Source organism: Pongo abelii, chromosome 4 (genome assembly GCF_028885655.2).
Source record: "Pongo abelii isolate AG06213 chromosome 4, NHGRI_mPonAbe1-v2.0_pri, whole genome shotgun sequence".
NCBI classification, from domain to species: domain Eukaryota; kingdom Metazoa; phylum Chordata; class Mammalia; order Primates; family Hominidae; genus Pongo; species Pongo abelii.
This window is the reverse complement of record NC_071989.2, coordinates 157,136,113-157,158,330: the sequence shown is the minus strand read 5'-3', so window position 1 is coordinate 157,158,330 and position 22,218 is coordinate 157,136,113. Positions and strand designations below refer to the sequence as shown.

The 22,218-nt window shown below is 40.6% G+C and overlaps 1 protein-coding gene across 2 annotated transcripts in view; it reads left to right on the top strand.

Annotated features, from left to right (window-relative positions):
- The window catches only part of HTR4 (5-hydroxytryptamine receptor 4), a 174,431-nt gene that overhangs the window by 115,103 nt on the left and 37,110 nt on the right, over positions 1 to 22,218 (top strand). For both annotated transcript variants that reach the window (XM_002816058.5, XM_024247281.3), the window contains one exon: positions 14,164 to 14,317. In XM_002816058.5, the coding sequence (XP_002816104.1) occupies positions 14,164 to 14,317 (154 nt within the window). The remainder of the gene's footprint in view (positions 1 to 14,163; positions 14,318 to 22,218) is intronic.

Below are 22,218 nucleotides of genomic sequence, written 5' to 3'. Positions count from 1 at the left end.
AGAGATTGAGGTCAGGAATTGCTCAGTGCAGTCAGCCCAGACTGAAGGGTATGTGCTGGGGCCCAAGTTAGGGGTTACCTGTCTGGTGCAAGCAGAAGGAGTAGGTGGGACCCATGAGAGATGGTCTGGCCTCCTCTCCTTGGGTCAAGCGCAGCTTGTTGGAGGTGTAGAGAAGGCACTTAGGGTCTTTGCTCCTTCATTAATCCAAGAGTAGCAAAGGCAGTGGCAGAGAGGCTTTCAGTTGCCCCTGGAGTCTCTGTCCCGGGAGGTCCTGAGTTGCTACTGGCTCAATACCTCTGGCAGGGGATGGCTGGAGGCCCAGGCCTGGAGGACCTGCCTGATGAGGAGATATGGGAACAGGCACCCACTTAAGTCTGGCTACTTTAACATAGGGCTACTGCAGTATGCTGGGGGCCTGCTCCAGTCGCTAGTCACCTTGGATTTCCCACTACCTGGAGGTATCAAGAGTGAAGAGTGCAAAACAGCAAAGATGGCAGCCTGCCCCTCACTCCGGGAGCTCCATCCCAGGAAGGTACATACCTGTTACCAGCCCAAATGCACCTGTTAAGAGGTCGCCAGGGAACCCAGTTGGAAGGTTTTGCCTAGTGAGGAGGAATGGGGTTGGAAATTCACTTTAAAAAGCAGTCTGGCCACATTTTTGTAGAGTAGCTGTGCTATGCTGGGGATTTGCTATAGGCCCCAGTCAACTCAGACTCTCTAAAGCCCAAAGGGTAGAACAGCTAAGCCACCCAAATAGCAAAGATGGCATCGCACCCCTCCCTCTGGGAGCTCCATCCCAGGGAGCTTCTGTTGGCCAGAGAGCCCCAGCAGGGGTGGCTGGAGGCCCCAGTTAGAAGGTCATGCCCAGTGAAGAGGAACAGGATCAAGGCCCACTTACAAAAGCAGTCTGGTCATGTTTTCACAGAGCAGCTATGCTGTGCTAAGAAACAACTTCTGCCCCCGGTCAACTTGGACTCTCCAAAGCCCAAAGGCTAGAATGGGTAAGTCACCCAACAGAAAAGATGGCAGCCCACCCCTCCCACTGGGGACTCTGTCTCAGGGAGGTGCAATGCTGCTACCAGTGGCTGGCTGGAATTCCAAGCCAGTGGGGCTTATCCTGTGAGGTACTGTGGAAGTGGGGCCTGCAGACTGTCGCTGCTCAGCCCCCTGGATTCATGCCCCTTTCTAGGGGTATGTACAGGGATCTAACTTTCTGCTTTGCCAGAGTTGCAGCTACTTTTGCCAGGAAGCACAGGAAGCCCAGGTATCTAGGGCTCCCAGGTCTCTGCACATGCCTGTGCAGCTGCTCTGACAAGACTCCATGTAGCTCTATGTGTCAAACTGAAAGCTCTTGTCGAGTGGGTTCACAGGGGAATCTCCTGACCCAAGGGTTGAAAAGATCTATGGCAGAATCATGGGTTCCAGTGGTCACACGTTCATTCACTACTTTCCTGGGCAAGGGAGGTTCCCCTGGATCCATGTCACCTCCTGCCTTGCTTATCTTCATTCTCTGTGGGTTGAGTTGCTTCCTTGAGTAGTCCCAATACGTGTATGTGGATGTGCCAGTTGAAGGTGTTGTATTTACTCGCTTCTTTCATTCCTCTCCATGAGAGCTGTGCACACTAGCTGCTTCTAGTCTGCCATCTTGGCCACTTCCTATAAATATCTTTGAAATGTATCTTCTTCTTCTTTATTCCTTCTTCCGATCCCATTTCTGGATTCCTGCAATAGCTCCCGAGTTATTCTTCCTGTATATTACCTTATCTGTCAGGTTCATCATTAAATATGTCTTCTTCTTGTGTGTTCTCAGCTCATAAAGCTTCTAGGCCCCTGCATGGTCTTCTCCTCTTACTAGATAGAGTCACTTTTGTCTAGCCTTGTCTCACTTACCAGTGTCACCAAGGCATAGACTTCAGCAGATGTGGGTTTAAGACCCAGTTCTACCATAACCTAGTTGTATGATCTTGGGTAAGTGGATTCAACTCTCCAAGCCCCAGTTTTCTCATATTTGAAATGAGGATGAGTGCTGCCTTGCAGAGTTCCTTTAGAAATTAGATATAACATAAAATACACTTCCTGCTATATAGTGTGCCTTCAATAAATGAATGGTGTATGTAGCAGGAATAGTAGTAGTTGTAGCAGGAGAAAAGAATGTGGACAATTACAATATAGCTAGGAAAATACTGTGTTACAGATACACACAAAGTACTGTAAAAAACAAGAGTAGAGGTGGAAAACCATTCACTGATTTTGAGGGCCAGAGAGGACTTTACAGGGAAATTGACCCCTGAGCTGAGTCTCAATGAGTCAGTTGAACAATCAGTCAGTATCTGCTGGCAGATTTATTAATTAATATATGCTATGAAATAATACTTTGGTAACCTCTATGTGTGTCCAGTAAGCCTCTGCCAAGATGTTTTTAGATGACATTTTTGGCAGACTATTCTTTTTCCTGTAGTCTGTTATAAAATGCCTTTCTAGATGGCTGACACTCCCTTTCTTACAAATTTTATCATGAAGGTACAGAATAATTTTTTTTTAGATGGAATCTCACTCTGTCGCCCAAGCTGGAGTGCAGTGGCAGGATCTCATCTCACTGCAACCTCCATCTACTGGGTTTAAGCAATTCTCCTGCCTCAGCCTCCCGAGTAGCTGGGATTACAGGTGATCGCCACCACACCTGGCTAATTTTTGCATTCTTAATAGAGATGGAGTTTCACCATGTTGGCCAGGCTGGTCTGAAACTCCTGGCATCAAGTGATCCACCCATCTTGGCCTCCCAAAGTGCTGGGATTATAGGCATGAGCCACTGTGCTCACCCACAGAAGAATATTTAAGAGAGGAACATAATAAACATTAAATCTGAAGATTGCTCATGGGATTATAATTCCTGCAAGGGCCCAACTTGATGTCCTCCAGATCGCTGACAAAAAGGAGTCTCTCTCTGTCCCCTTACCCCTAGTTTTTCCTTCCTGGAACCCACAGTTCTGCCTCTGCTCTTGGCTACTTCCTCAGCCCCTCTTCCTGTCTCCAGCCCCTGGTGAATATCTCTGCTGGGTCTTCCTCATTGATCCTCCAGGATCAGTGAGGATCAGTGACAAAGCTTGCCAAGACTGGAGACCACAGGGAAGAGGCCTTTAGTTTTTTCTTAAAACTACTACTGCTCTTCTCTCTTCTCCACCTCCTCAAAGGGAGAACAAGGGGAACTAAAATATAACAAAAAGAATTACTAAGAACAGAAACACAAGTTTCTTCATCCAGAGCTCTGCTACAAAAATGTATTGAACCACATTTTGCTAGGAGGACTGCTATTCAACCAGTGAACCCCACAGCTACCCCAAGCTATACATGACCTGTTTACCCTGTTGTTATCTATTGGCATGTAACATCTACATCAAAACTCAGCAGCTTAAGCGACAATGTATGATTACTAGATCTTACATGTAACCAACTCCATTGCACATAGCAAATATGGTCTTAATGCTTTCATTTGCCTTTAGAGACCAATTCATTCACCTTTATATTTCTTAGAATCAACTGTTAGGGAAAGATGTTGAACCAAGTGGCTTTTTATTATTTGTTAAATAATGTAGAGCCCATAATTCCAAAATATGTTTGAGTCTGTTTATAATAATATGTATTAAACAGATATTTATGTGCCAAGAACTCCCCATGTTTTAAACATATTATTTCATCAATTCTCACAGTGAAGGAGAGGCATAATTGGAGGTAGACATAATTATTCTAACTTTAAAGATGAGGAAACTGGATCTTCTTGAGGTTAGTAACTGATTCTAAGACCACAGAGCTACTAAGTAGTTAAGGCAGGGAAAGCTGGTACCCAATTGTGAAGACATAAAGTTGACTGCTACTATCTCCTCCAATTCTGAGAGTCTAGAATTCCAGCTTATTATCATTGCTTCTTGTGCCTTTTCTGTGGTTGGGAGGGCAGGAAGTGAGGAAGTAGAATTTTCCTTAATTGCAGAAGGAGCACGGAAGGGATTAGCACAGAGCTTAAAATACATGGCTGCCTACTAAGAGTTGTCAAAGTAAATTGTGTCCCCAGAGACATTTAAAAGCAATTTGATCACACATTTGCACATGGCTGCAGTGGGAGAAGCTGGTGGCTGGGTCTACAAAAGCGGATTTTAATGGAGTTTTATGAGCAATACTTTTGAAATGTTTTGCATAAGAAATTACTTTGTAAATATCCTTGCTTCATTTTAGTTAATCCTGGCCATCTGGAACCTCACTCATCATTTGAACATTCATTTAACTACTTTGTAAAAGTTTTCTGGTTAAGGGAGAATGGGAGATACCCAATGGAAGGCTGGAGAACAAATCTTGCTGATTCATGTATTCCTGAGATGAGACAATTACTTTTCCTGTTAAACACTGTCCACCTAGCATATGAATCAACAACTCCTTCTCTTGACTTCGTTTTAATTCAGCTTCTTTAGAAAAGCACACAGCAATATTGATTATGATGGACATTTTCCAGCTTAAAAATCTTTTGGTAACTCCTCCTAGCCTAACATTCAAAACCTCTAAGACAATGGTTCTCAAAGTGTGGTCTCCAATCTACTAGCAACAGCATCACCTGGGAACATATCAAAAACGCAAATTATTGGGCCTCACTCCAGACCTACCAGCAATCCGTGTTTCAACAAATCCTCTAAGTGATTCTGACAGATGATAAAATTTGAGAACCACTGCTCTGAGACGTGCCCCAGTCAGCCTTTTTAGGCTTATTTTTGTCTACTTCCTTGTGAACACCCTACAATTTCATTAACTTTACTCTTATGTTTATAGGGCTATATAGATATAGGAATATACATTTATGGGTATGTATTTCATATATATAATTTCTCTCTTCAGGCCTTGGCCATGCTGTCTACAGCACCTAGATTACACTTCCTCCTCCACCATCCTGATCCAGTCTCTAACATTTGACTTAAAAAACCACTATTGAAGAAAGCCTTTCCCCATCCCTCTACTAGATATGCCTGTTCACATCTCCAAAACCTGGTAACATATTTTAATGGAATTTATTGTGCTTGGTAGTGATTGAGAGTTTATTACATTTTAAAAATCCAGTTTGTCAGTATCCACAATATATCTGGCATTGTACTAGCCATCATGAACACAAAGCAGAACAAGGCAAACATTGCTGCCCTCATGGAACTTATACATCAGTTGGGGGACAGTTTTCCCACCTCCTGTCCTAGATCATTTTCTTTTTTAGGGGCACAGGTGTCCTGTGCTTCTGGGTATCCCCTAGGCTATATTAAGTTATGGTGAGCAAAGCGGAAGGCAATGTAGTGGTTTTTGGTCCATATAGGATGCACCAGAACATAGTGCTGTCCTTGTGGCACCCCACTCTTAAGAGATAAAGACATGTTACAGCACATATAGAGGACAAGGAACTCCACTCCTGCTATTGGTGAAAATCCCCTCATCTAAACCAGGGGTCCTCAATCTCAACACTACTGACATAGACCAGTATTTTTATTGGGGCACTGTAGGATGTTGAGCAGCATTCTTGACCTCTACCTACTGGATGCCAGCAGCATTTCCTTCCCAATTGTGACAGCAACAACAACAAAGTCTCCAGACATTGTCAAATGTCCCCTGGTGAGCAAACTCACCCCTGGTTGAGAGCAACAGGGAATTTTTTACCTGCAGAAAATAAGACTTCAGAGGGATGTAAAAGCTCTCTTCAGATGTCTCTAGAACCACTATGCAGAAAAAGAATTAGATAGAAATTTAAATTAAGCCAGAGGGAAAAACTGCTAGTTACCGAAAATTGATTTTTAGAGGAAACTTTCTTAACTTTAGGATGCCCTTAAGTTTAGAATGTACTGCAGTAGGACCTGGTGATTTTCCAAATCCCTAGAAAAATTAAGCGGGTTTGGATACACACTTCATTTTAGAGGGGATGCATTAGCCCATTTTCACACTGCTGGTAAACACATACTGAAGACTGGGCAATTTGCAAAGGAAAGAGGTTTAATGGACTCACAATTCTGCGTGACTAGGGAGGACTCACAATCATGGCAGAAGGGGAAAGGCACATCTCACATGGTGGCAGACAAGAGAAGAGAGCTTGTACAGGGAAACTCCCCTTTATAAAACCATCATATCTTTTGAGACCTATTCACCATCATGGGAACAGCATGGGGAACACCCACCCCATGATTAAACCACCTCCAACTGGGTTCCTCCCACAACACATGGGAATTGTGGGAGCCACAATACAAGACAAGGTTTGGGTGGGGACACAGCCAAACCACATCCTTCCACCTCTGGCTTCTCCCAAATCTCATGTCCTCACATTTTAAAACCAATAATGCCTTCCCAACAGTTCCTCAAAAGTCTTAACTCATTTCATATTAAATCAAAAGTCCACAGTCCAACATCTCATCTGAGACAAGGCAAGTCCTTTCTGCCTATGAGCCTGTAAAATCAAAAGCAAGTTAATTGCTTTCTAGATAAAATGAGGGTACAGGCATTGGGTAAATATGGCCATTCCAAATGGAAGAAATTGAGCAAAACAAAGGGGCTACAGGTCCCATGCAAGTCTGAAATACAGTGGGGCAGTAAACTCTTAAAGCTCCAAAATGATCTCCTTTGAATCCATGTCTCACATCCAGGTCATGCTGGTGCAAGAGGTAGGTTCCCATGGTCTTGGGCAGATCCACTGCTGTGGCTTTGCTAAGTACAGATTCCCTCCCATCTGCTTTCACAGGCTGGCATTGAGTGTCTGCAGCTTTTCAAGGTGCACAGTGCAAGCTGTTGGTGGATCTCCAGTTCTGGGGTCTGGGGATGCTGGCCCTCTTCTCACAGCTCTACTAGTTGGTGCCCCAGTAGGGACTCTGCACAGGTGCTCCAACCCCACTTTTCCCATCTGCAGTGCTCTAGCAGAGGTTCTCCATGAGGGCTCTGCCTTTGCAGCAAGCTTCTGCCTGGGCATCCAGGCATTTCCATACATCCTCTGTAATCTAGGTGGAGGTTCCCAAACCTTAATTCTTGACTTCTGTGTGCTCGCAGGCTTAACAGCACATGGAAACACCCTCTGAAGCCATGGCCTGAGCTCTATGTTGGCCACTTTCAGCCATGCCTGGAGTAGCTGGGACACATGGCACCAATTCCCTAGGCTGCACACAGTACAGGGACCCTGGGCCTGGCTCACAAAACCATTTTTTCTCCTAGGCTTCCAGGCCTGTGGTAGGAGGAGCTGCCATATAGACCTCTAACATGGCCTGGAGACATTTTCCCCATTGTCTTGGGGATTAACATTCAGCTTCTTGTTACTTATGCAAATTTCTGCAGCCAGCTTGAATTTGTCCTCAGAAAATGGGATTTTCTTTTCTATTTTATTGTCAGGCTGCAAATTTTCCAAACTTTTATGCTCTGCTTTCCTTATAAAACTAAATGCTTTTAACAGCACCCAAGTCACCTCTTGAATGCTTTGCTGCTTAGCATTTCTTCCTGATGGTGGAAATTTCTTCCATCAGATACCCAAAATCATCTCTCTCCAGTTGAAAGTTCCACAAATCTCTAAGGCAGGGGTAAAATGCCACCAATCTCTTTGCTAAATCATAACAAGAGCCACCTTTGCTCCAGTTGTCAGCAAGTTTCTCATCTCTATCTGAGACCACCTCAGCCTGGATTTTACTATCTATATCATTATCAGCATTTTGGCCAAAACCATTGAACAAGTCTTAAGAAAGTTCCAAATTTTCTCACATCTTCCTGTCTTCTCTGAGTCCTCCATACTGTTCCAACCTCTGCCTGTTACTCAGTTCCAAAGTCACTTCCACATTTTCGGTTATCTTTTCATCAGCACCCCACTCCTGGTGCCAATTTACTGTATTAGTCCATTTTCATGCTGCTGATAAAGACATACCCAAGACTGAGAAATTTACAAAAGAAAGAGGTTCAACGGACTAACAGTTCAATGTAGATGGGGAAGCCTCACAATCATGGCAGAAGGTGAAAGCCATGTCTCACATGGCAGCAGACTAGAGAAGAGAGATTGTGCAGGGAAATTCCCCTTTATAAAACCATCAGATCTTGTGAGACCCAGTCACCATCATGAGAACAACACGGGAAAGACTCACCCCCATGATTCAACCACCTCCCACTGGGTCCCTCCCACAACACATGGGAATTGTGGGAGCCACAATCCAAGATGAGATTTGGGTGGGTAAACAGCCAAACCATATCAGAAGACTTGAGGGTTTCATGATTCTCAGCATCCTTCAAGTTCTGAGATTCAGTATGTTCATGTTTTGATTGTTTCCAAAGTGGCTTTTCAATGGGAGAGGCAGCTGAGTGAAATGATAGGAGGTTTATGTCCTGGCTCTTGAGTCAGGCTGCCTGGGCTCGATGCCAGCTCAGTTCTTACCACCTGTGAGACCGGGCAAATTTCGAACACTCCTGTGCTTCCCTTTCCTCATCTGTGAAATGGATATATTTATAGTTCCTGTCTCAAAAGTGTTAGGTTGGTGCAAAATAATCATAGTTTTTGCCATTATTCTTGATGGCAAAAACCACGATTATTTTGCACCAATCTAATAGTTGTGTGGATTAAATGAGATCAAATGGGCAGAGCCCTTGGTCAGTAAATAAATACTAGCTATTATTATCAAATCAGCCAGTGCATTTTGCCTTACCTCCCTCCAAAGAACTTGCAAATTTAATTAGCTAATTCTGTCTAGTGGTGGTGTTTATGTGTTGCAGGAATAGTTCATGATAGGTCAGTTTCCTTTTTGTTATTAACAGGGACATTATAATCCAAATATAGGAATTGAAAATCAACTGCAATATATAAAAGTCAAGTTATCAGATTTCTGTCTAGTCTTATCTACAAATATTAAAATTTTAAGGAAGCACCATTAGTTAACACTAGAACTCAATTTTTATTAATCTCTTTATTCAGTGATGTTTGTTTTCACCTACTTAATTCGCATTCTTGAGTCCAGACTTCAGAGGATGTTTAGTTTTCTAGATTTTTTGCTTGAAAGCAAAGATCAGAAAGACATTGGAAGGATATGAGGTGACTTATTTAGGGCTGCTGCCTCAAGGGTGCCAGGTCTTGGTGTGAATCTTGAGCACATAAAGTTAAGTAGATGCTAGAATTTGAGCTCCAGATAAGAACCTTATGTTCTATACTCAATCCCACTCAAAAATCAAATTATGTTTACTGTAAGACAGAGGACCAGATTGAAGAAGCTGTAGAGGTCAAAATGCAAGTAAAACATATACCTAGGCATAATTCAGTATTTTTCTTATTCATATCCTTACCTGTCACTAACAATTTACCTAACCTAATTTAAATTTAAGTAAAATAAAATCCTTTTTCCCCCTTTACTTATTGATAATTTAAAAAAAGGAGATAAAGGATTCTTCCCACCCTTGCCTAACCACCCCAGATCCTGCAAGAGCAACTTTCTACACCTGTGTTTGGGCATGTTTTGATGTATTCCACCTGAGCCCCCTTCGAGACGGGCTCATTGTCCAAGCACTTTACTTCTGGCAAGCATTTTCCAGGGAACTGACTGTATATGTAAAATGTGTAAGGGGGCCGGGTGTGGTGGCTTATGTTTGTAATCACAGCACTTTGGGAGGCTGAGGCAGGTGGATCACTTGAGGCCAGGAATTTGAGACAAGCTTAGCCAACGTAGTGAAACCCTGTCCCTGCTAAAAATACAAAAATTAGCTTGGTGTGGTGGTGCACACCTGTATTCCCAGCTACTCAGGAAGCTAGGCAGGAGAATCAATTGAGCCTGGGAGGCGGAGGTTGCAGTGAGCCAAGATCACATAAGCACCTCAGCCCGGGCAACAGAACAAGATTCTGTTTCAAATAAAAAAATGTGTAAGGGATTGGTAAAATGTGTACTACATTCACAGTATCCTCCTTTAAGTTGAATTTTAAAAGGAAACCTGTTACCGCTATTTAATTCTATATAGCAGCAGCTCCTAGAAATCTAGGGTAAAGCAAATTAAAGCATAGAATATTTGGACAACAGAATGTAGGGCAATATTATTGTTCATGGGATGATCATTATGTCAAGGGAAACTGGCAATAGCCCTGGGCAAGCTAGATTTAGAAAGAAAGGCTTTCATAAAAATGTTATGAGCACCAATATAACCATATATTCTGAAGCCCTCTTTTGTAAATTCTATTATTTTCCCAACATAACCCTCTAAACATCCACATCCATTTATGGAAATCAAAGAATCTTCTCAGGTAAGACATCCTGCTTTCTGAAACGTACTTTTTGTCCTGCAAGATATTATTTATTTATGTAAAATATTTTAAATTTGTTGGGTACATAATAGTTGTACATACTTATGGGGTACATGTGATATTTTGATACAAGCATACAATGTGCAGTGATCAAATCAGGGTAGTTGGGATATCCATCACCTCAAACATTTATCATTTCTTTGTGTTGAGAGCATTCCAAATCTACTCCTCTAGCTATTTTGAAAGATACAATAAATGATTGTTAACAACAGTTACCCAATTGTGCTGCCCAAACACTGGATCTTATTCCCACTATCTAATTGTATTTTTGTATGCATTCACTGACCCCTCTTCATACTCCCCCTACATACTACCCCTCCCAGCCTGTGGTAACCATCATTTTATGCTTTACTTCTATGAGATCAATTTTCTTAGTGCCCTCACATGAGTGACAACATGCAATATTTGTCCTTCTGTGCCTGGCTCATTCACTTAACATAATGTCCTCCAGTTCCATCCATGCTGCTGGAAATGACAGGATTTTATTTTTTTTTATGGTGGAATAATATCCCATCATGTATATATATACCACATTTTCTATATTCATTTATCCACTAATAAATGCTTAGGTTGGTTCCATACCTTGGTTGTGGTGAATAGTGCCCTATAGGATACTTAATTTGGCCTTGTGTTTTTGAACTTTTGGATTTTTGTGATGTTGGAGATCCAACCAAAATTTCTGAAATCTGCTCTTTACTTGGCAACATCTCGGCACCTCGTTCTAAACCTCGAAAATTATATTGATTACACAACAAAGATAGGGCAGATTCATTCTTCATTTATCCCTCTATTGCCTTTTTGGGATAATAAAAGAAAGGATGCCAAAACTTGTGCTATAATCTGAAAGTATATTGAATGAAACAAAAGATATTCTTACTTAAGTATACTATGAAAGATATATCTGGCATTCAAGCCAGTTTTACTGCTCTGTGTGAGGCAGGATACTTTTCTTGCAAGCAAGAGATTGTTATTAGCCAACTGTATTAGTTTGCTAAAGCTGTCATAACAGGTACCACAAACTGGATGGCTTAGAACAATACACACTTATTGTCTCACTGCTCTAAAGGCTAGAAGTCTGAAATAAAGGTATCAATAGGGTGATTATCCCTCTGGAACTTGTAGGGGAAGGATTCTTTCTTGCCTCTTCCTGGCTTCTGCTGGTTGCTGGCAACTTTAAGTGTTGCTTGGCTTATGGACGCATCACTCCAATCTTCCATCTTCTCATGGCCACCTTCCTACTGTGCATATCAGTTTCTGTGTCAAAACTTTTCTTTTCATAAGGACATCAGTCACATTGGATTCAGGATCACCCTGAAGACCTCATTTTAATTTGGTTGCCTCTTTTAAAACCCTATGTCTAAATAAGGTCACATTCCAAGGTTACTGAGAGTTGGGACTTCAACATATATTTTGGAAGAGGAGGGGCACAATTCAACCCATGACACCAGCTTAAGCAAAAAGAGAATTTATTGGAAATATATGAGGTGGTTTATTCAAAGAGAGAGCTAAGGAGTGAGGACTTGATGGGTAAGAGCATGCTGCGAAAGATCCAAGGAGCAGGAATGAATCCCCAGCCTTGCCAGGGGGCTGCTGCTGAGATAAAAAGCCCTCTGCTGACTTGCCCACCTTGCATCCCTCTGCAGGACGTTGAGTCCTAGGAGAAAGTCTGATCAGGTCACCCCTAGGCTAGAAAAGTCAAAGCCCCATCATTTGTTTTCCCAACAACACTATAGCAACAGCAAAGAGATAACTCCCGAAGGATTTGAAGTGCTATTAACAAGAGAAAGGAGGAAGGATGTTAAATGGAAAGAAACTTGCCCCCTAACAGGAAATCAAGAAGGAAACAAAATTTGAAAAAAAATAAAAGAGTATATTTCATCCACTTCAAATTCATCATTAATTCTATGTTAATAATAAACCTCTGATGATTATGAATATCACCATTCAGAAAAATTTGCTACTCAGATATAATTTGTCTTTCTTATAAGCCAACAGTATGGAGGGAATTCAGCTAATCATGATTCTTTCAATGAGTGAGTTATCTTTAGTTTGATTTTGCAGCCATGTCAGAATTATAATGGAGACAATGGTTTTTCTGAGCAAGACACTCTCCCGTTCTTTGATTTGTTGTTTCTTGCACTCTGGCCCAGATCAGGATGCCCCACCGAGCCTGCCAGCTACAAGGAGCTTTTGGCACAATGTCGTCAGCTGCTCCTCAGTGCCTTGTAGGAAAGGGGGTATTTCTCCTCTCCCTGCTCCTGAGGCACCTGCTCCTCATGCTCCAACACGGGGTTCTCCTCATCCCACCCTCTCTCTCAACCCATCCTACTACCACCTCTTCAAAGAATATAGCCATTGTTATGTTAGTTATGCTTTGAATTAAGGAAAGAAAAGAAGACGTGGGAAAAATTAACAAAGTGAACTGCATAAAATGAGGGGTGTGTGAGGGTGGTTCATCATTAAATGGTATAAAACCTTAAAGAATAGACTTAGCCTCCAGGCTCTTTTTGCATTTATATTTTGTACTCTCCCAAAGAGAAATAAATGATAGATCTACTGTAGCATTCTGCCTGTTGTGAAATTCCATGCCATGCCTGGGCATGGAAGAGGTGATCTCCAAGGCCAGAATAACATGCAGGAACGGTCTAGAAGTTAGAGGCCAGACTGTTGAATGGGCAGATTGTACCTCTGTCTGGAGGCAGGAAGAAAGCTAGTATCATAGGCAGAACATGGAATCAAAAGAGAGTGCGCACTGTGTCCCATGAGAGAGGTCAGACCCTAATAAATGGAAGTGGGGTGGTCTCATCCAGTAGACAGGAAATGATGGAGCAGGAAATATTTAAAGTTTTACATTCTTAGTATCCCAGAAACAGTTAAATGATTTGTCCCAGAAGTGATGCATGTCAATTCTGTTCATGATTCATTGGTCAGGACTAGTCCCTTGGTCCTATCCAGCCATAAGGATGCCAAGAAGTGTACGTGTTTGGAAGAAGGAAACTGAGTATCCTTAACGATAACTCACACTTAGTAATAACTCACACTTGTCAACATGCAAGCTCCAGGTTGTTCACCAACAGGCTCTGATTCAGGAGATCCTTGGGATCTGCATTTTAAAAAGGCTTCCTCAGGTGAGTTTGATTCAGCATGGCAGGGATAGGGGGATGGAGGGGAATCCTTGAACCACAATAAAAAGAAAAAAAACACGGGCTTAGAGCTCCACTTCCACGTAGGCAAGTGATCAAGGGTAAAGGGACAAATCTGAGACACAGTGGTTACAGCCCGATGTAGAGCTGTGCCTGGGTCACCTCAAGTTGTAATCAAATAGATTACAGTTGCCTGGATACTGAGGCCCACAGGGCTGGGCAGAGGCTCCTCAATGCACAGGCATCGGGATACTGTTGGAATAGTGCCAGAAATAGAAAAGACCTTCTGGTGTGTGCGGAGCTCCTCCAGATATTGGGAGATAGAGAGGACTGTGGGGCCAACTGCAGGCAATGATTCTCAGATGTGATCCAAAGCATATATTAATATTTATATTAACAGAAACTCACAGGCCAGTATATCATGTTGTATTATATAATCACTTTTCCTTTCCTCTGTTATTTTCTCTGTCTTCCTTCTTTTTCCCTTCCTCTACCTCTTGCTCTCCTCTTTTTACCCTTTATTCTTTCTTTTATTTCCGTATTTTTATTCTCTGCTTCCCCTCCAACTCTTCTCCTCAATGTTTGCTCTTCTCTATCCCTTGCTCCATCCCCTCTTCCTCCCCTTTTCTCTCTCGTATATTCTCTTTTCTCTCCTCCCATTCCTCCTTGCCCATGCCTATGCTCTGCCCTCTATTCTCTCTCCAGGTATTACGCCATCTGCTGCCAGCCTTTGGTCTATAGGAACAAGATGACCCCTCTGCGCATCGCATTAATGCTGGGAGGCTGCTGGGTCATCCCCACGTTTATTTCTTTTCTCCCTATAATGCAAGGCTGGAATAACATTGGCATAATTGATTTGGTGAGTATCTACACAGACCCCACTGGTTTACTCTCTAATCAACTTTGCATGGGGTTCCTAAATGAATAAATAATATTAGATTGAGTATTCTAAGAATCTGATAGTGGTCTGGGTGATCGTTTTTTTTTAAAGCTAACACTTTTGAATGCTTACTGACAAAAATCCTCTCCTTAACCTAACTTTAGTTAGACTTTTCTGAATCCTTGTCCCATCTAGGTCTTGACTTTTGGACTTACTATGTCTGTTTTTGCATCATCCAATTTTAGCAAGAATCTTGCTAAGTTGGTTTAGCCAGAATCCCCCACCCTTGATATTTGATTGGGTTCTTCATCCTCCACCATCTCCCAGGTGATGTATGATCACCTTGGCCTGTCTTCAGCAAGAGCCCTGCTAGGTTTGTTTAGCCAGAATCCTCTCTTACTCCTGATGTTTTCTATTGGTAATTTTCCATCCACTAACCCCCACTCACCATGCTGTTTGCCTATAAATTTCCACTTTCCCTTGTTGCATTTCAATCTCTCTCTTCTACTACAAAACCCCATCACAGTAGTCCCTATAACCTATGTTGATAGTCCTGAATAAAGTCTGCTTTACTGCTTTAACAAACGTCATGAATAATTTTTTTCTTTAACATGACTGTATGCCAGAGAGTATGCTAAATACTTTATATATAATCCTGAAAACCTCCTTGTGGGGAAAGTATAGTTATTTCCCCCATTTCTCAGATGAGAAAACTCAGGCTCACAAGCTTATGTAGGTTAAGGTTAAGTAACATGCCCAATGTCACACAGCTTGTAGATAACTGAACAAGTATTCAAAGCTTAGAATTTGCTTAGACATGCCTGAGGCATGTCATTTGCCCGAAAAGGTCTTTATTCCATTTTACGTGGAGAGTCTATAAGGCTGATGTACTAGTCCATTTTTACACTGCTGATAAAGAAAAACCCCAGATTGGGTAATTTATAAATAAAAGGAGGCTTAATGGACTCACAGTTCCACATGCCTGGGGAGGCCTCACAATCATGGCGGAAGGCAAAAGGCACATCTTACATGGCTGCAGGCAAGAAAGAATGGGAGCCAAGCGAAGGGAGGTCCCCCTTTATAAAACCATCAGATCTCATGAGACGTATTCACTACCACGAGAAAAGTATGAGGGAAACCACCCCCATAATTCAGTTATCTCCCACCAGGTCCCTCCTACAACAAGCGAGAATTATGGGAGGAGCTACAGTTCAAGATAAGATTTGGGTGGGGACACAGCCAAACCATATCAGCTGACATGGAGCTGAAGAAAATATGTCATGTGGGTAGAGGCTGCCGGGGAATGAGGGAATGAAGACAGCTCCAGGCTAGAAGTTGAGAGAACTAAGCCCTGAGCCCAGCTCTGAACTGTCTCACTTCCTGAAGCACTGTGATGAGAAGATCCATTGGTTCTTAATGGAGAAGAAGGTCTACCAGGGATCTAGGAGGGCATGCAACATATGCCAGGCATTATGCCAATCCCTGTGTATTGGTTCTCCAGATAAACATAACTAATGGGTGTTTGTGTGTGTGTGTGTGTGTGTGTGTGTGTATGTGTGTGTGTAGAGAGAGAGAGAGAAAGAGATACTGTAAGGAATTGGTTCATGTGATTATGGAAGTTTACCAGTAGCAAGATCTACAGTCAGCAAGCTAGACTCCCAGGAGAGCCAATAGTGTAGTTCCTGTCCAAATGCAGGCACACTAGAGCCCAGGAGAGTCAATGTTTTAGTTTGAGTCCAAAGGCAGGAAAAAACTGATATCACTGCTTGAAGGCAGTAAGGCAGCATGAGTTCCCTGCTATTCAAGCCTTCAAAGGATTGCATGAGGTTCATCTGCATTGGGAAAGGCAGTCTATTGATTCAAATGTTAATCTCATTCAAAAATTTCCTCAGAGACACACCCAGAATAATGCTTGACTAAATGTGTAGGTACCCCATGCCTGGTCAAGTTAACACATAAAATTAACCATCTCATTATGTCTAGATACTAACTTTTAAGAGTCCTCCAGCTTTGACATACTAAACTTACAATGAAGATCAAAATCTATGATCTGGATTCTTTAGCAGGGATATATATTCCATAAGGAAGTTGTCAGGCACTCACTTTAAAAGTGGTCCCAGGATACATCGAGATGTGGGAAGGGGATTGGAGAGGAGAGATTAAGAGCAACAGGACCCTCAAGAGAAGGAGCTGCCCTTTCTTATTTTCACCCCATTCTTAGCCCTTAGTCCTGCCTTGTTCTTTTTCAAGGAAAGGAGTCTAAACCAAGGCCTGGGCCAGGATTTTCATGTGGTATGTCAGAACAAGTATTCCTTGGGATTCTGAAAGAAATGCCAGAGGCAGGAGAGTGAATTAGGAGGGTAACTGCATGGACATTTTTTGAATCCTATCCAATTTATTTTAAACTGTCAATTTTACCATTCCTGGAGGAAATGAAATCCAAATTTTCAACAATTATTATTACTCCAAGAATAATAATGGCCAGTAAATGTTGAACACTTACTATGTATGTATGAAGCCACCTGTTAATCATTATTCCTGGGAACCTCACTTAGGCTTCACAACAACATTATGAAGTAGATCCTATCATTATCCTCATTTTATAGATCAGCGAACAGAGGATCAGGGAGATTATTCACTAAAGTCATTGGTAGGAAGTAGTGGGGACTGTATCTGAGCCCGGGCTTTGGATTCCAGAGTCTGTGCTCTTAATTTATATGCTAGACTTATTCCCTAATGGAGAAGATCTTTGGAAGCATATGCTTCTGTGCATTGGGAACTTCTGTTGAGGGATCAGCACGTCTACCTCCTGAGTAGAATTTCTATAGAAAACAACCCAGAAAGTTTTAGTTCACTTAGAATGAGCCAAAGGGATTGCCTGTTTAATTTTAATCATGGTTTAAAATGGACCCTAATTCAGCTAAATGGGAAATGGAGCATCTGTTTACTGTTAACACGGCTAATATTCATATCTGTCCACTCATTTGCACACTGAACCTGCCTAGAGAGAAGCTAGCACAATCCACATGGTCATGTTGTTGGCGGCAATTAAATTTTATAAAGTCATTGCAAACACTGAGTTGGTAAATACTGAATCTTTACTTCCAGGGAAAATACAGGATTAGGTTCCTGTGAGTCTCTGGTCACAACATTTTCATCAGCCAATCAATGCATAACCTTGTTTGATGTGTGTTTGTGCTTAAAAACACCTATTTAATTTATATATTGACTCATTAGCATTGCAGTCATAGACAAGGCACTATAACTCATGCCTGAATGAAGCTTATCTAAAACATGTATTTTCTCTGTAAAGCACATCACAGCCTTCTTGCAATTACAAACACCAGACAGCACTTCAGCAGTACACTTAGGGTCCATTTTAAACCATGAAATCACCATCAAAAAGCACAAAAGGCAAAATATGTGCCAGCAAATAGCAAAAGGGACACTTGTTGAAGTGAAACAAGATGATAGAGCATTGCCTTGTTTGACTTCAGCTGGAAACACACCTATCAGGAAACAATGCTTCCACTGCTTTGTGCACATGCGTGCCTACAAATGACCATAAAAACACTGTGAAAGCACCTCAAGTATTGATTTGGGGGATTTAGGAGGTTACAAATAAATTTTAGTGAGTAGATTAATTCACAAATATGGAATCCATGCATAATGATGACCAGCTATATACCCAAACATATAAACCTACACATACGTGCAAGTACAGATGCCCAAGGCAGAAACCTACTCCAGGGACTTTCTTCCTTTGCTCAATGGAATCAGCTGTGCTTTTAAAGCTAAGCTTGCTAGAAATGTCCTAATCCATCCCCAGATTTTACAAATTGGTAACCACACCAACCCAATGCAGGGTTGTTAACATAACGGGAAAGAAACCACCTAAAAATTCAAAGTGTTCACATAATAATTTTCTCATTTATGTTCCTAAACCTAGACCCTGCTTTCTCTTTCCATCATCACTACCATTTATTAAATATTTATAGACAATATACTAAATTCTTCACATGTTTCAATATCATCTAACCAACACAATATTACTATGTTTAATATTCATTTTATAAAGGAAATTATACGACTTCAAAGTCTAAGCTCATAACGGCTGCACTATTCATTTATTCATTCATTCAAGAAATAATTGAATGCCCACTATGTTCCACAGGCAATTGAGAAATTAATGGTAAAAAGAATTTCAGTTCATATGGCATTTAAAATCTAGTGAGGAGAAAGTACGATATATTTCAGGCGTTACATTTTATTTTAAAAAAAACACAAAAACAAGTAAAAAGTGAGTGATTTACACATGACATTCATCTTCCTTAATAAAATATTGCTGGAGCAGAGTCCTGCAGGAAGAGGGAAAGTAAGTCATGTAAGCACTAAGAAAAAAAGTGTTTTGGAACAAAATTGCAATAATCATAAAGGCCCTGGGAGCATGCTTGGGTAGTTCAAGGAATGGTCTAGAAGATTACAGACAGCAGTGAACAAGGAGGAAATTGGTAAGAAAAGTAGAGGTCAGAGAGGTAGCCTGGAGTCAAATTGTGGCTACTTAGAGTAATAGAAGAAGCTTTCGAGGGCTTGGGTGAGAGGAATGACATTATTTGCCCTATGTTTTAAAAGAATCATTCTGGCTACTCTGTAGAGAATGACTGTGGAATGGCAGAAAATAGTGAAAACTTTTGGGAAGGAATTACAATTTTCCTGGCAAGTGATGATGCTAACTTGGATTAGGATGATAGCAATTTGAGGTGGTGAGAAATTGTCAGATTTTACATACTCTTTTGCTCTATAATTAATTATTTATCGAGCCCCAACCATATTTGAGAATCTAATTCAGGTGCTTAGGGTACATTATTGAACAGTATAGACGATGACCCACATCCTTGTAAAGTTTATATTCTAACAAAGAGAGGTAGACAATAAGTGATGAGATGAAAATAAGTAGAGGAGATTAAAAATAAGCAGATATCTAGGATGTTAGGAGATGGTAAGTACTATGAAAAAGCAGGTGAACGGGATAGCAGATTGTAATATCAAATAAGGTGTTAAACTAGGCTTTATTGAGAAGGTGATGTTTCAGTTACAACTTTAAGGAGGTTGGGGAGTCGTACTTGTGGATATCTTGGCGAATATACCAGGCCAGAAAAATAGCAAGTGCAAAGTGCTGTGGCAGAATATTCCTAACATATCAAGGTTAGGGTGGCTGTTGCAGAGTAAATGAGGGAGGGAAATGTAGGAGAGGAAGTAAAAAAATATATAGGAGAAAGATCGTGTAGGACTTTTCACGTTATTTTAAGAACATTGACTTTTACTATGAGGAAAATGGGAAGCCATTGCAGAGTATTGAGCAAATGAGTAACATGACCTGAATTATATTGTTAAAGAATCTTTCTGGTTTTTCTGTTAAAAAGCAGACTGTAAGGGAGTCTATTGAAGTAATCTGACAGGTGAGAGACAATGGTGCTCCAACCTCAGTGATAACAATCGAGATTGTAATTTAGAATCTGGATCTATTTTGAGGATTTAACCAACAGGATTTTTTTTTTTTTTGAAAAATTAGAAGAGGAATGTGAAAGGAAAACCTAAGTCAAACATGACCCAAAATTTTGGACAGAGCAAACAGAAGATTAGAGTGAGTGACCATCAATCCAGATGAGAATACTGTGTGTGAGTTTATAGGGTGTGGAGAGTCAAACACTTGGCTTTTTTACTTATTTGAGATGCCTATTAGATATGCAACTGGAGATGTCAAGTAAGGAGCTTGATATCAAATTCTGTATTTCCTAGGAGGTCCCGATCAGAAAGAAAAAAAAAAGTGGACCATTCTCAAAGATTAGATGCCATTTAAATCCATATGACTAGATGAGATCACCTGAGGAATGCAGGTAGATACAGAATAGAAGAGGTCTAAGGAATGAAGGGCAGTAAAGGACAGTTGGAAAGAACAGCCAGTGAGGAAGAAAACAAAGAAAGAGAAAATCGTCTTGGAAGAAAATATGCCTTAAAACATATTATAAAGAAGGAGAGAGAATTGGGTTTCTAGATAAGGTGGGAACTGTCATAAGCATGACTATCAAAGCTAAATAAAACACACTGAATTAAATACGAAATATGAAGATTAAATAAAATATTCTTTGAAAGATTGGAAAGTAACCGAGGCAAATAAGACTTAGTAGCTACACCCTCAAAGAGAAAAAGAAGACCTCTACTATTTCCTTTGGGGCCTTTACTGAGTCATATAAGGTCTGTGTAAAAGTAATTGTGGTTTTTGCCATTGAAAGTAATGCATTAAACATAACCTAAACATGATTGAGGTGTTCTTTTCATATTCTATCTGCTTGCCAGAAGAAAATTAAATTATTTCTGGAATAGGCTACTACCATCCAGAGCACCTGTACTTTTTTATACATAATGTCTGTCCTTTAATTAAGTCACCAGACCTTGTAGGAAGCAAGACTAAATAGCCAAAAACCATGAACATAGAAAGACAACAGAAACAGTCTCATAGGCAATCTAGATAATGGAGTAATTAGATAAGGAGCATCTACAAAAAAAAAAGGGAATTTTTGGCTGGGCACGGTGGCTCATGCCTGTAATCCCAGCACTTTGGGAGGCCAAGGCGGGCAGATCATGTAGTCAGGAGTTCAAGACCAGCCTGGCCAATGTGGTGAAACCCCATCTCTACTAATAATACAAAAATTGGCCAGGCATGGGGGAATGCGCCTTTAATCCCAGCTACTCAGGAGACTGAGGCAGAAGAATTGCTTGAACCCATGAGGCGGAGGTTGCAGTGAGCTGAGATTGTGCCATTGCACTCCAGCCTGGGTGACAGAGCAAGACCTAGTCTCAAAAAAAAAAAAAAAAAAAAAGAGGGGGGAATTGAATGGAAATACTGCAACTAATAAATACACTGAAATAAATAAGTATAATGATAAATTTAATAGTAAATTTGACATATCTGAGAACACCTGTAGTAAACTGGAATTTAGGTAATATCATTTTTTCATAATGATAACAATATCAATTCAAGAGGATGTTATACCATAACCTTGTAATAAAATATTGATTGAAGCCCATAGAGATAAATGGATAAAATTTTATTACAGACCATTCTGATATATATGTATATATGTATCATATCAGAATATATGTGTGTGTGTCCATACATATATGTATATGTGTATATATATATTTGTTACATATATATATAATACAGTAAAGTTCTAACGTCCATATAATTAGTATTCTATTTGAAGAGAGAGAGAATGGGGCAGATGTAATATTTGTAGAAATAGTGCCTAAGAATTTTCCAAAAAGATAAAAGCCATCAGTCACAGATTCAAGAAACTCTACAAAACCCCAGCAGGTTAAATAAAGAAGAAAACTATATCTAGAAAATTCATTTTAAAAAATTGCTGAAAATCAAAGACAAGTTGATAAATCTCAAAAGTAATTAGAGAAAAATGACAAATTAAACTTAACAGGGAAAATAAGACTTACAGCTGACCATGCAATAAAAGGAAAGAAGTGAGAAGACAATGGAATGACATGTTGAAAATCTACAACTTAGTATTCTATACCCAATGAAAATATGCTTTAAAAATTAAGATGTTAACAATGTTCAGGATACAAACCAAAAAAATAAAATAAAATAAATTGACACATGCAGACCCTGGAAAAAGTTAGCATGGATCATCATCCAGATGTTGGGAGTTTTAGGCAAGGACTTGAAAGCAGCTATTGTATCTATGTACAATGATATAAAAAACATATTGGAATAAGTGAAATTATAAGAAATATAAAAAAAAAATTAAGATGATATTAAGACATTTTCAGGCCAACAAAAAAGAAGGGAATTTTTCCACATC